Raw genomic sequence first — 12,513 nt, 5'->3', positions numbered from 1 at the left:
GTATGTAGCTTGAATACTTTTTCCGCTAATCGTTACGACCGCACTCGCAAGCCCTTTCTCCTTTATCCTATCTGCTTGGGATCGACTGCAACATCTTGGTTTATTCCAGGCGCTATGATGGGCATTCACTTCAGGCTGCAGAACGGAGAGAGGCCAGAGTACGCCCGCTGCTTTAACCAGTGAGTACGCCTGGCGCAGTTTGCTGCTTTTACAAGTTTTTGTGCCCTCTCTGATTACGAGGGCGAGAACGACCTCGAAAATCCAGATTTGTCAGCTTGAATTTGTTTGAAAATGAGGCTTAGAGCTCACAAATTTTTCGATAAATAAAAGGCAGGAAATCTCTTTTGACAAAACCGACTTGCATTAACACCTCTTTTTGGTCTAGTTGGCGCGCACTTGAATTAGTAAAAAAAAAAGGTAGCGCCAAAGCAAACAAACTACAAGATAGAACAAGACGAGACACAAGCGCGAGACACATAGCGCAACGGTCAGGGAAAAATGTCAATGACGGTGTCCTTCGTTCCTGTGTACTACGCTGCAGCAGCTGTCACCGGTCATGAATTGCGAGTAATTGCACTGAAATTTTAGTAGTCGCGACAGCGAGCACATGTATAAATGAGGAGTTCTGCAAAATATAAATTAGAAGTGCGAAGATAAAATGGATAATATTCTCTTCTGTGACATGACGGCACAAATGAATCACCACAACGTTTAGACTGATCAGACCTCGCTGCATGCTTTGTTAACTTATCTGATAGTGTGTTAATTTGGCTTGTCTCGTTGTATGGTCCGATGTACGAGATTCAAAAAGTCAGTGCACCTTTGGCGTCAAAGGTTTATAAGAATAATAAATTAATTGAAGTTCCCGACTGAAGATCTAAAGCACGACTTTTGAAATGTCAGTACAGCTTTCGCGTCAAAAGTTTATGGGAACTTTATACCCATTAATTTTCGGAATTGAAATGCGTGGCTCCGTAGACTCCGTGGCCGCCGCGGCAAGCCCGCTTGCCATCGATGGGCGCTTGAAAGTTTGTACTAAGATGGGGCTCCTTACGTTACGTGACTCCAGGTGCATGGGTGTTGGCACAAAATCTGACCCTAGTTAGCAATGTTCGTGCCAAAATGTCTTTTCTAGTCTGAAAAAGACAATGTACAGGTGACAAAATCCAGAATGATTTCATGAGCCGGTGGCTGTTTTGGTAAGCGGTGCTTAACATTTCGAAAAAATTTCAAGGGGGGGGGGGGGGGGGGGGGGGCTCGATCTTGCGATTGTGACTGACCACAGAAGCCATTTTTTCTAAAATTTAATGTTACCACTTTCTGATGAAGCCTGACGTTCCTGATCACCATGCGGTATTTCCGGCCCTGGCTGTGGATACAGGCCGTTTACGACATGACGACAGAGGGCAAAGTATGGAAGAACGCCCTGCGAAACCTCGAGAAAACACACCTTCCAGTAAGTGATTCAGGCAATGCTTTTCTCTCTTCAGTTAGCACAGAACGGTTTGGATTGAAACGAATAGAATGCGTCTGTGGCTGCGGCATTTCTTGTCTTGCCGTGAACGCAAAACCGGTTAGCGGAATTCCAAAAAACTTCGTTTCACCGATAACCGTTTACCTTAACTTTTTTCATTGGTATTTACACCCTCGTCCTATTTTTACGTAAATGAGCTGTATCTCGTGAGCTCTCTGAAATTCACTATATTATGAATCTATTCTCTCACGAGCATCTTCTCCAGTAGATCCTCCTTTGCATTGTCCTGGCACTCCTTCCTAAGTCGCCCTCTAGGGCTATTCGCACCAACCTCCCACATCATTTTCTTTTCAATGCATTCATTGTACTTTCTATTTACATCACTAAGCTGTCCCAGTCTTCCTTTTGTAATTTCAAGATCTGTGACTTCGACCTCACCTCGTATGTAGTCGTTCCTGACTCAGTCGTTTCTTGTCACGGCACATATCCGTTGCATGTTCCTCATTTCTGGCTAAAAATATCTTCACTGCAAGGTAGCTGAAGTGTTGAGATGTATAGTGTTGTAAATACGAATCTTGCTTAGTGGGAACCTTTTTATGCACATTGCGTCGTGACAACTAAGAGGGAACGGTTAGGCGAGGCGTTTTTTTCCCCCCCGAGAATAAAACTAGAAAAGGAGTGCCGTGAAGACGATGGCGAGGAACACGTTCGGAAGAAATTAACAATGCTCTGAGAGTGGACAACACCAGTCATCTTTGAGGGAAAGAATGGAAACTCGAACTGGGAGGGGAAACGGAAGGGGTGCAGGATATGTAGTCACTGCAGTGAGCAGGAGTGCGTAATGTGTCGCTGCGCAATTGTTCACTCATTTACAGCGCGAGGGACACTTCTCAGTGCCTTGTTCATTCTAACTAAGGTCTCTATTATCAATGATCTGTATCGTCGCGTTCCTGTTGCATTAGAGATGTGACTAAAGAGCATGAATAAACGAACGAAGGAAAGCAAAGAGAAACGAAGGCGTGGCAAACAATACAGTGGTGGTCAAATGTTTAGGGGAATCCCCCAAGGTGGAGTAGATTTGTAATAAGGGAGTAATTACTCATTGACATCCACCCAAGCGCAGCCATACGGCTACAAAGGAAAGCTATACAGCTTTCTCAGAAACTTCGCAGTTAAAGAAAAATTCGTCCTGGTCCGGGGTTCGAACCCGGGACCACCGCTTCATCGGAGCAGTCGCTCTACCAACTGAGCTAACCGGGACGGAAAGCTGAGTAAGCTGTATAGCTTTCCTTTGTAGCCGTATGGCTGCGCTTGGGTGGATGTCAATGAGTAATTACTTCCTTATTAAAAACCATACAGTGTCGCCTTGTGTATTGCCGTGTACTCGGTTCTTTTGCTGTGCTGCAGCCACTCTCAGCGATAGATAAAGTAGCTGTGTTGTGTCAGGACACGTGACTTATTCAGTATAAGCAGGGGGGCCCTTTTGTAGGTTCACTGGTCGTGAAGCTTCCGTCCGTGTGTCCCGTAGGAATAGAATACGGAGTGGCAGAAACGTCGATTTGAGGGTAACGTGCTACGTTTCTGTCATGACAGAACATAGACGGCGATTGCTGTTTTAAAGCAGCCTTGAAGATAGGGTGAGTTGAACAGTGTTTTGTGTAAGGTGAAATGTAGTTAAGCACATCCAGGAAGTAATTAGTTATCAGAAACAGAACGCGTACTTTAAGTAATTTTATGCTTTACTGGTACTTTTATGTGTTTTTCGTGAAACGAGATCGGTTACGCGGAAGCCTCGTGCACATTGCGCGATGGCAGCCCCTATTTACATATAGGCTGCACCATGCAGTCGACAGTACCACGGCGTTGTTGCTCTGAGCCACGTACAACGCTGTCTCGTTGCGTTACGCAGAAGTTTTTTATCCAGTAAAAAAACTATTGAAAGACCCTGATGCAGGTACCAAAAAAATTGTGTTTGTACCTTGGCTTTACTTGGCGCCGAAAAGCCATTTTCGGCGCAACAAATAAAATAAAAATAGACTTAACTGTCTTTGAATGCTCCGACATGCACATATTCATTGTTTTCATTCATTTGCTTGCGTGTCTTAAACTTCCTAGCATGCATTGCACCATTACGTAACTTCTCGTTCTGATTCGCGAGCTCGACCAAGAGGAAGAAGGGAAGGAAGCGTCAGTACAATGAACAAAGTATGGACAGAGCACTTATTGTCCCGGACGAAGACAAGTCCTCCTGCTGAAGCATTGGTGAATCAACGGGTGGTTTTTCGCTCCGTTGTTCAAATTTGAGCCCCAAGAGCCATTTTACCTCTTCAGCCATAGATCCTAGTTTAAGGCGGATGTTCCCACATGCATGCTTTCGCATTAACAGCCGGCAAGTAGACTTAAGTGCCCTCCACATTTTTGTTCTTGGCCTGCAGGCTATCGAGAGGAGGAAGGCGGCGCTGCTGAAGACGCTTGCCGACGACAAGTGCGTTGATGAGCTGGACGATGAGCTCTCCTTCCCGGCTGCTGTAGATTGCGCCTTGAAGAAACACCTCACTTGTCCGTCGTACACACTGCAAGAAGTCGAGAAGGACATCACCTCTGTCATGTATGCTGTAAGTTGCTTAAATGACAATAATCACCAGAAAATTCTAACCCGCATATCGATGAAATTTAGAGGAAGCGCAATTATCTTACTTATGGCTAAATTATGCTTTGCTGTGTTGATGTGAGCGAAAGCTTCCATTTTTTAAATTTTATCACTTGAGAATCGATGTTTAGTCTTGAACCTTATCGGAAGATGGAAACCGATAGCCCGAAGTTATGCGCAGCGTTTGCTGACGAACATGCACTTTTTGAACATCTTATAGAATCACTCAATCAAGTGCCTCGAACAATCGACTGTGCATTAGGGCACTTAGCCAGCCTTAGACAGCAAAGACGCGCTGTGAACTTTTATTTGATTATTTAATTCACATTGGTCTTCAGGACGAACTCTAAAACAGCAGTTCAGCACACTCACTGCACACTCCCTATGCGCTGAACTTTGTCATCCCGTTTTCTACATATCTCTCATTTCATCTTACTATGCCTGAATTCCTACCTCATGCAGAGTCGCAAGTCAGCGAATTTAAACTTTGGCTGAATTTCCTGATTCTCAATAAAAGAGCTTCTCTCGCTATCTCACTTCTTAATAGCAGTAGTTATGTTTACTTTCGAATTAGGTCGGGGGCAGGAACCAAACAAACATGACAGGAATGAATTGAACCGTAGAAAACGTTTTATCGCAAAGTAATGGATGGAGCTAGGACACTCCTTGGACAAAATGTGTCGTTGATAGTAGAAAAATACAAAGGGAGATATATCCTAGGTATCTTTACTTCACTCCCGCATCATTGCCCCGCGCATAAGTTTTTTTTCTACACAAAGCGAATGAATAGGGGCAGAGAGAAGCACTAATGAATCCTGCAGCAGATCTCTTGTGCTGTTCCCAACTTTGCAGCTGAAATGATCTTAGCCGTACTATACACCTGGGAAAATTAGCCTTTCCAGAGAAAACGGCTTGAGCATATTAGGGCGTTTCACTGCCTGAAATACTTCATTTAATGAACCGGCTGGAGTTCACCTTTAATGTTTGCAGTCATCGTATCCTGTTTATTAATGAGGGACATTTTTCTTGTAAAGGGCATTCTGTGTTACGTCAGAATTCAGATTTTTGACAGTTATGTTTCCTAGCTATTTCTCTAATTTACTTTTTATTTATTTTTGCTTTTTTCCTGCCATAATTTCTGCTTCGCAAAGAGAACTTCTGCCGCCGATTCATGCATTTAACAGATTTCAATGCACTCCTTGGAAGCAAGAGTATTAGAACATTCAGATGAGAAAACCGGAGGTTGTACTTCGACGCGAGTCGTAATTTGTCAGTTAATGTCAATACTTAGAGTGAACTAGTGAGAATGCTGCTCTGCTGAAACAAGAACTAGCTCCAATGTCCAAATACATAAAGAAAAAGAAAAGCCTTTCAATGGGAGCTTGTATGAAAACACTCACAGTAACAGGGACGTTGTGTTGCAGTATAGCTTAGTTACATGTTGTGCCACTGACATTAGAGGAACAATAGAGGAACACTGAGGACAACATAATCTGATTTTTGCTGATTGTAAAAATCGATTCACTCGAGCTTTCTGGCCATGTTTATGTTTATTCGCCAGCACACTACGCATTTATTATTTATTTATTTATTTATTTATTTCGTGAACCCTCAGGGCCAGAGGCATTATAGAGGGGAGTGGTTACAAAAATTTCAGAAAAAAAATGTACAGTGCAGCAAACTAATTAGTAATACAAAAATGATTGCTCCTAGTTATACATTATTAGCTGTTGGGTTCTTGGTGTGCTGGTTAATAGTATATAATAGACAAAATACAGCGCAGCAATACAGTAAAAAACAAACAAACAAAACGCTCGTACAAAAAACAACAAGAATATAGAATAAAAAAAAGAAGATGATGCTCCTACTTATACAAAGTTTTCTAATGCTGTTTTGAAGCGTTGGTTGTCAGTAATGGTAGCGGTAGATGCAGGAAGGTGATTCCACTCAGCAGCTGTGCGCGGAAGAAATGACTGAAACATGGCATTGGTTTTGCAAAATGGAATTCCGACTTTGCTATTGTGATCTAGCCTTGATGAAATGTATTGGGGAGGGGAGATCAGTTCGTGGCGAAGTGAAGGATGATAAAGTATCTGGTGAAAAAGTGAGAGCCTAAGGGCTTTACGGCGAGATGCTAAAGATGGCAGGCTGAGATTTAATTTAATTGCAGAGATGCTGGCAGTTCGGTTATAATTACATACAATAAAACGAGCAGAATTATTCTGGACCATTTCTAATGAGTGAATTAGGTTTTGTTGAAAGGGTTCCCACACTGCTGCTGCATACTCTAGCTTTGAGCGGACCAGTGTCTTATATAGAAGTAGTTTTAGGGAAGAAGGTGCCTTAGAGAAATTACGTTTTAGATATCCCAGCATGCGATTAGCATTATTAATTACGTAAGAAGTGTGAATGGACCAAGTGAGGTTGCTAGTAATATGGATACCAAGATATTTGTACGAAAAAACAGGATCTAGAGGGACATTATTAAGGTGATAGGAAGGTAGCTGGCCGGAAGTTCTTGAGACACGCAGAAATTTACATTTTTTGATGTTTAATTCCATTGACCATGATTGGCACCAAATACAGATAGCGTTAAGGTCTGCTGGAAGAGAAGATATGTCATCGTCGCAAATTATTTCCCTGTAGATGACGCAGTCATCTGCGAATAAATGAATGTTAGAGGAAACACAAGAGGGCAGATCATTAATGTAAATTAAAAAAAAAGTAGAGGACCAAGTACCGACCCTTGAGGTACGCCGGACTGTACTTTACTTGGCTGCGAGGTTGAGTCATTAGCAGAAACAAATTGCGAACGGTTAAAAAGAAAGCATTCGATCCAAGCAAGCAGTTTGGGATCAATGTTAAGTTGATGTAACTTAAACATTAGAAGGTTATGGCATACTTTATCAAATGCTTTCGAGAAATCTAAAAATATACAGTCGGCAAGTGAACAGCGGTCAAGGATGACGTTTAGCTGATGCGTGAATGATACTAGTTGTGTTTCACATGAATAAGTCTTGCGGAAGTCATGTTGCGATGGTGAGAAAAATGAATTAGATTCGAGAAAGCTAGCTAGATTTGAGGCAAGGACATGTTCTAGGATGACCTGAAGTTGGACTTAAAAATGAAACATTTTATTTCCGGAACTGGATTCAAACTCGTGACCAGAATAGACTTGATCACCAGCGCATGGAAGTGAGTAGCTTGTGTAGCCTAGCGTCAGGGATCCACACTGAAGGAACTGTCTCGACGTCATCGCAGTGTCCTTGCGAAAACCGCCGGCAGTGGCGACACCTACCTTCCATGCCATAACATTTTCTAGTACACAAGTTCAGTTTTCTCAGAATGTAGCCTCTTAGTATATCGATACAGAGCAACTTCAGTTTGCCCTCAGCGTCTCTTCAAGGGCACTGCTCTGGGCATTAACCACTATTTCGGGTCCTTAAGCGCACTCTAGCTACAAAGGAGGTCACATACCGGGACACGTGCAAATGATGCGGTTCTCTGGGGCAGGCTGCCGATTCCACGTCAGCAGCGCTGAGCTGGACGCTGTACCTCCTCGGCCTGAACCGGGACAAGCAGGCCAAGCTGCACAAGGAGCTGGACGACGCATTCGGAAGGGGCGCCGACCACGAGTTCACCCTGAGTGACCTCAAGCAGCTGCCTTACCTCGAGTGCTGCATAAAGGTTAGCTCGTCGCTAGGAGTGACGTTACCAGGTAGTCGTACCTCCTGTAGTACGCTACCAGGGCCATCTGCAGTGCCTCGTGTGCCTCGGTACAGCGCTCGCGTGGCGCACGGTGCCAGTGCTGGCTCCATGTCTCGTAGCTTAAACTGATTATTTCTGAATACCCACTGGTGCTGTGTTTTTAAGATAAGTTATTGCTGCTAAGTTTGTAGTAAGCCATGAGGCAATCTTTTTAAGCTGTGGTACTAACTTGCTCTGTAGATATCAGTTTAACACGTGTTCGCCTGCAAATTGCACGGGAACAAGGTAAAGGCGTTATTAAACAGCGCCTGAAAACAGCCTGCTCTTAAAAAACTAAACAAAAATAAAAAAAGTTTTCTTGGAAGTCTTTGTCTCTGAAGTATCTGCAATTGAAACGACTAAACGAAATGCATTGGTTTCAAATATGTTCGGCAAAGAGGCCTTTGCCCTACAGTGGGTGTAATAAGGCTGGTGATGATGATGATGCTGTCATGAGCTAGCGTCAATGAAAGCGGTTAAAAACCAACAATGACCACACTTGCGCAGTGCTTTCCATTTTTTTGCAGCTGTTTTTTCCCAATTGCAAAATTCTCAGGCTTCTGAAATGTATCTGTGCCTTTGAGGCTGTCGGGAAATTCCAGCAGTTATTCTGACGAATCTGCGGGAATTCATTTTTTCAGCGGCTGCGTGCGAAAAATCGGGTGCGACTGTACATTACTGCGACCGCATTTACGTTGTCGTCTTGCCAAGGTTTCTCCGTAACGAAATGCCCTGATTGGTCTATAGGGTAGAGGCGTCACCATTGCCGAAAATTTGAAAATCTGAAGACTAGAATGTTGGAGTATCTTCGATTGGATTACCATATGAGATTATGCTAATAAGACGAACTGTTCCGCCTAAATCTACCCGCTAATCACATCAAATCCATTATAATACGCCAATTAATTTACTAATTTTCACTAATCACATCAATACACCCAATGATCCATCCACTAACCCTATTAACCACTCTAATCCACCGTAATCTACTTTCTGAGTTGGGCCTACTTCCAAATTTTAGGTGGCCGTTTGGAAGATTTGAGGGTCGGCCTACTTCCAAATAGTATCGCACTTTCTTTAAGAGTGTGGTTAATGAGGCCATATATTTTACTAGAGGAACAAATAGCTTGTATTAAAAAAGACAAAAAAGTGACTTTCAGACGACGTTCTACTTGATATGTGAATTTATTCGCTCAGAGGCTTACGATAATAAATCTTTCTCGCATGTCTCGCATTTCTTATTTTGCTATGAAAATGCAGTTCGAAAAATCTGCAGACAAGATGTAAGCCTTTCGGCATCTTTAATAGTGGTGTCGCTATTACGCGCAGGAGTCACTTCGTATGTGCCCACCGTTTCCCATCATCGGTCGTGTGCTGGATGAGGAACTCGTCTTCGGTGAGTAGACCATTAAATTGTTGCGTCAACAGTCCTATTAATAAGTCCGTAAAACTGACGACACCGTGCACTTGGTTTCTACCGACAGATGGCTACACTGTGCCGGCTGGAACGACGTGCATGATAAACATTCACAGCCTGCACAGGAACAAGGCGCAGTACGACGACCCGGAGAGCTACGTCCCCGAGCGCTTCCTTCCAGAGAACTGCACCAAGCTGCACCCGTTCAGCTTCATCCCCTTCTCCGCCGGAGTCAGGACCTGCCTGGGTGAGCGGTGCCGTGCATTGTGGGTTCGGGGAATATGTTTTGCAATGTCATTGCTTATCAACAGAGTATAAAAAGAACAAACCAGAAAGGGGACTTTTCAGAGCTATCCTATCTTTCGCGCCTGCTTTTTTTTTTGCGTTGCACAAGGTTTGGATGATTAGTGTTAACCTAATCGAGAAGCAGGTTTGCTGAATGTTTGCCGCTAATGTGTGTTTTATTGGTTAATAACACGTGTGTTTTTCCAATTCATGCAAGATGCAGTCGCCGAGAGCACATTTTATAGCCACCAAAATTGTTTTCCATCTCGGGATGAAAACAGGATCGGGTTCCATTTTCCCAACATATATGGAAAAACATGTTAATTTCACTACTGAAAGCGTTCGCATTGGAAAGACACCAATACATTGCCTTCGTATTCACCGCTTACTAGTTGTTCTTAGCACGCTTCTGGTGCTGGTAGATGTGTGTGTGTGTGGGGGGGGGGGGGGGGGCGGGGGGGGGTATTCTGAATTAAAAATAATGTACATACATTACGAGTACTCAGTGTAGTTTTGATGTGGCTGCAGCTGAAAAGAGCCGCTAAGTAGGTCGACGGCTTGCTTTTAAATTTTGTTGATCACCGAGAGGCCAGGCTTTCGTAGAACTGTTACAAAGAGCGCTTTACAGAGGAGTGCTGATGACCAAATGTGCTCTCAGTGTTCCGATGGTTATGTCTGTAAGCTTCTAGGCAAGGTGAAGCGTCGATAGAGATGTGCAGGGCGGGGAGGTTAACCAGGAGAATGGGGGGGAGAAACGTCCTCGGACAAAAACGTCCCCGAAACGTACATCCCCAGCTCCCAGGAGAAGTTACTGGTTTCCTTACTGTCCACCGGGGAAAAAGATGGGGGGATAAATTAGGAGGCAGAAAGGAGATCTAAGTAAAAAATGAAGCAAACAAAGGAAGTAAGGACTTTGCAAACGGTAAAGTCATAGCTTATCGCGTAGGCGTGACGCGTTTGTGAAAAGTAGTAGTGCCTGACGGGGCTTCAGAGCCGCCGACCGCTGTGGACACCGCCCGAGAACCTTCACCTGTGTCAGCGGGCAATGGCAATTCGTTGTCAGCATCTGCAACAGGAGTATGCATCAGCAGCACCGGCAATAAGTTTTTTCGTTAGTCGGGTTGAGCTTGTAGCTACGTGAACACGCGCATTTTTTTTTTACTCTATATGGAAAAGATTATTTCAGGTTGAGGCTCCGAGAGAAAGAAATTGCTATTTCCATTCATCCGCGCTCTGAACTCCTGCGTCACAAACGTTAGTCGCCATTAGTGAGCATTTGTTAAAGCAAGAATAAGAATCAGTAAGGCATAGTAATTAGGGCTTCGTGCATGCCGCATAAAGTTGTTTCTGAACCCCATTTAGGCTTAGCAGTAGCAAATACAATTATTCACCCATTTAATATACGATTACGTATACGTTTTAACTACATCTTCATCAGAAAAGGCTTTCGGATGGATTACACGCTCATGTTACTAGCTTTATTTCTGCTATGAAAATGTTCGTCCTCACAATTCTTTCTAAACCATCTCCTTTTCTCAACAGGACAGAGATTTGTACTGGCGGAAACGAAGGTTTTCTTGGCAAAGCTCCTCTCCAAGTACACTGTAGAGTCAACGCAGCCGATCGATGAGGTCGACGCCGCCTGGGAAGTTGTCCTGAAGCCGAAAGAAGGACTTCGTGTCTGGTTTAGGAAACGCAAGGAGTCCCTGTGATCACTCCCACATCACCGCACTGGGAGCATGGACAGCCGCCGTGGCGTCTCCAACACTTCCACTGTTGCCGCTCCATCGACATCAGAAGCAGTCAAAAGTGCTACTGCGGGGACCAGGTTAAATGAGACAACACTAGCATTTGACAGTTCTGGCTCATAAAAAATCAACGGCACGTCCCTATTCAGGCTGTAACATGCACGACGAAAAGTGCGCTCAGTGAAATACGTTAGTGGGCTGTATTGTGCTTACTTCATTTCAAATGTAATTGCCATATAGGAACATTTCTGCGGCATTTTCGTTGAGCAAACTTGTGATCATGATCTTTTTGTGATTTGTTTTCCGCATCTGTCCACATCTGTCACCCCCAGCAGGGAGTCTTTTTAGATGGGAAGTGAAGTGACGCGACACTAAAAAATGGCCAAACCTTAGTTCTCACTCTTGTTAAAATGTCAAAGTACGTATGAGGACGTTTGCCAGTGTGAATCATGGACACCTGGGCCACTATGTGAATATAGGTTCAAAGGTACAGTCTTTGTCAAAAGTTTAGAGCCCAAGGGGTTTACTTCTTAGCCTTGCAGTGGGACTCCTGAAGCATTCTGCGAAGTCCTACCCATTGGAGGAGGCACGACCAGAAATCTTCTTACCAATAGGAAATTTGGAGCGCTGGAGATGCATCACGAACCGCACATTGAGGCTCAGAAGCAAACCCCCTGGGCTTCAAACTTTTGACAAAGGCTGTACCTGATGCAGGGCTTGTTGGTTCGTGCTACAAAATTTTTAACGGCGCAAAAGGCACACACAAAGGAAAAGATGGGTAGTTGGTAGGTAGTTGGTTGGTAGTTGGCGCTCTTACTGTCCGTTTCTTTCTGTCTTTTCCGGTGTGTGTGCCTTTTCAGCCGTTAAAAATTTTCGACCATCGTTTCCATGTGATTTTGTGAGCTCAGCTTTTTTCTAATCGTCTTCAAGGGCGCTATCTAACACATCAACCGCAGTGGAAATAAAGGGTCAGTAGACTTCGCGTAATCCCCAAAAGCGTATGTTTGCCTGCTGTTTTCTGTTCCCAATGAACACATGATTTTAATTGAGTCCTGTTTGAAATGTTCTCCGCGGACGTTGCCAGCTACTCCGTGCCTGTTCAATGAGAAAAAAATAGCATGATCTGTAATCATTAAAAATATCTAGCAAAAATTTTGCCAAGCTTTCAGCAATGGGGAACTGAGCAGCCTTT

At 43.9% G+C, this 12,513-nt stretch overlaps 1 protein-coding gene and 1 non-coding gene across 2 annotated transcripts in view; one reads left to right on the top strand and one right to left on the bottom strand.

Moving 5' to 3' along the window:
* Positions 1-11,285, top strand: part of LOC149339996 (cytochrome P450 4C1-like) — a 17,107-nt gene extending 5,822 nt beyond the window's left edge. The window contains exons 5-11 of the mRNA XM_089550616.1: positions 110-179; positions 1,330-1,456; positions 3,910-4,089; positions 7,638-7,811; positions 9,201-9,267; positions 9,356-9,535; positions 11,116-11,285. Coding sequence (XP_089406742.1) covers positions 110-179; positions 1,330-1,456; positions 3,910-4,089; positions 7,638-7,811; positions 9,201-9,267; positions 9,356-9,535; positions 11,116-11,285 — 968 coding nt within the window. The remainder of the gene's footprint in view (positions 1-109; positions 180-1,329; positions 1,457-3,909; positions 4,090-7,637; positions 7,812-9,200; positions 9,268-9,355; positions 9,536-11,115) is intronic.
* Positions 2,661-2,734, bottom strand: TRNAI-GAU (transfer RNA isoleucine (anticodon GAU)). Its single transcript has one exon. It is a non-coding gene; the product is annotated as a tRNA-Ile (tRNA).
* Positions 11,286-12,513: the final 1,228 nt, after the last annotated feature.

Source organism: Amblyomma mixtum, chromosome 6 (assembly GCF_055824585.1).
Source record: "Amblyomma mixtum isolate Tamu chromosome 6, ASM5582458v1, whole genome shotgun sequence".
Lineage (NCBI taxonomy): Eukaryota > Metazoa > Arthropoda > Arachnida > Ixodida > Ixodidae > Amblyomma > Amblyomma mixtum.
Note: the sequence above shows the minus strand (reverse complement) of the source record. Positions and strands in the feature narration are given on the sequence as shown.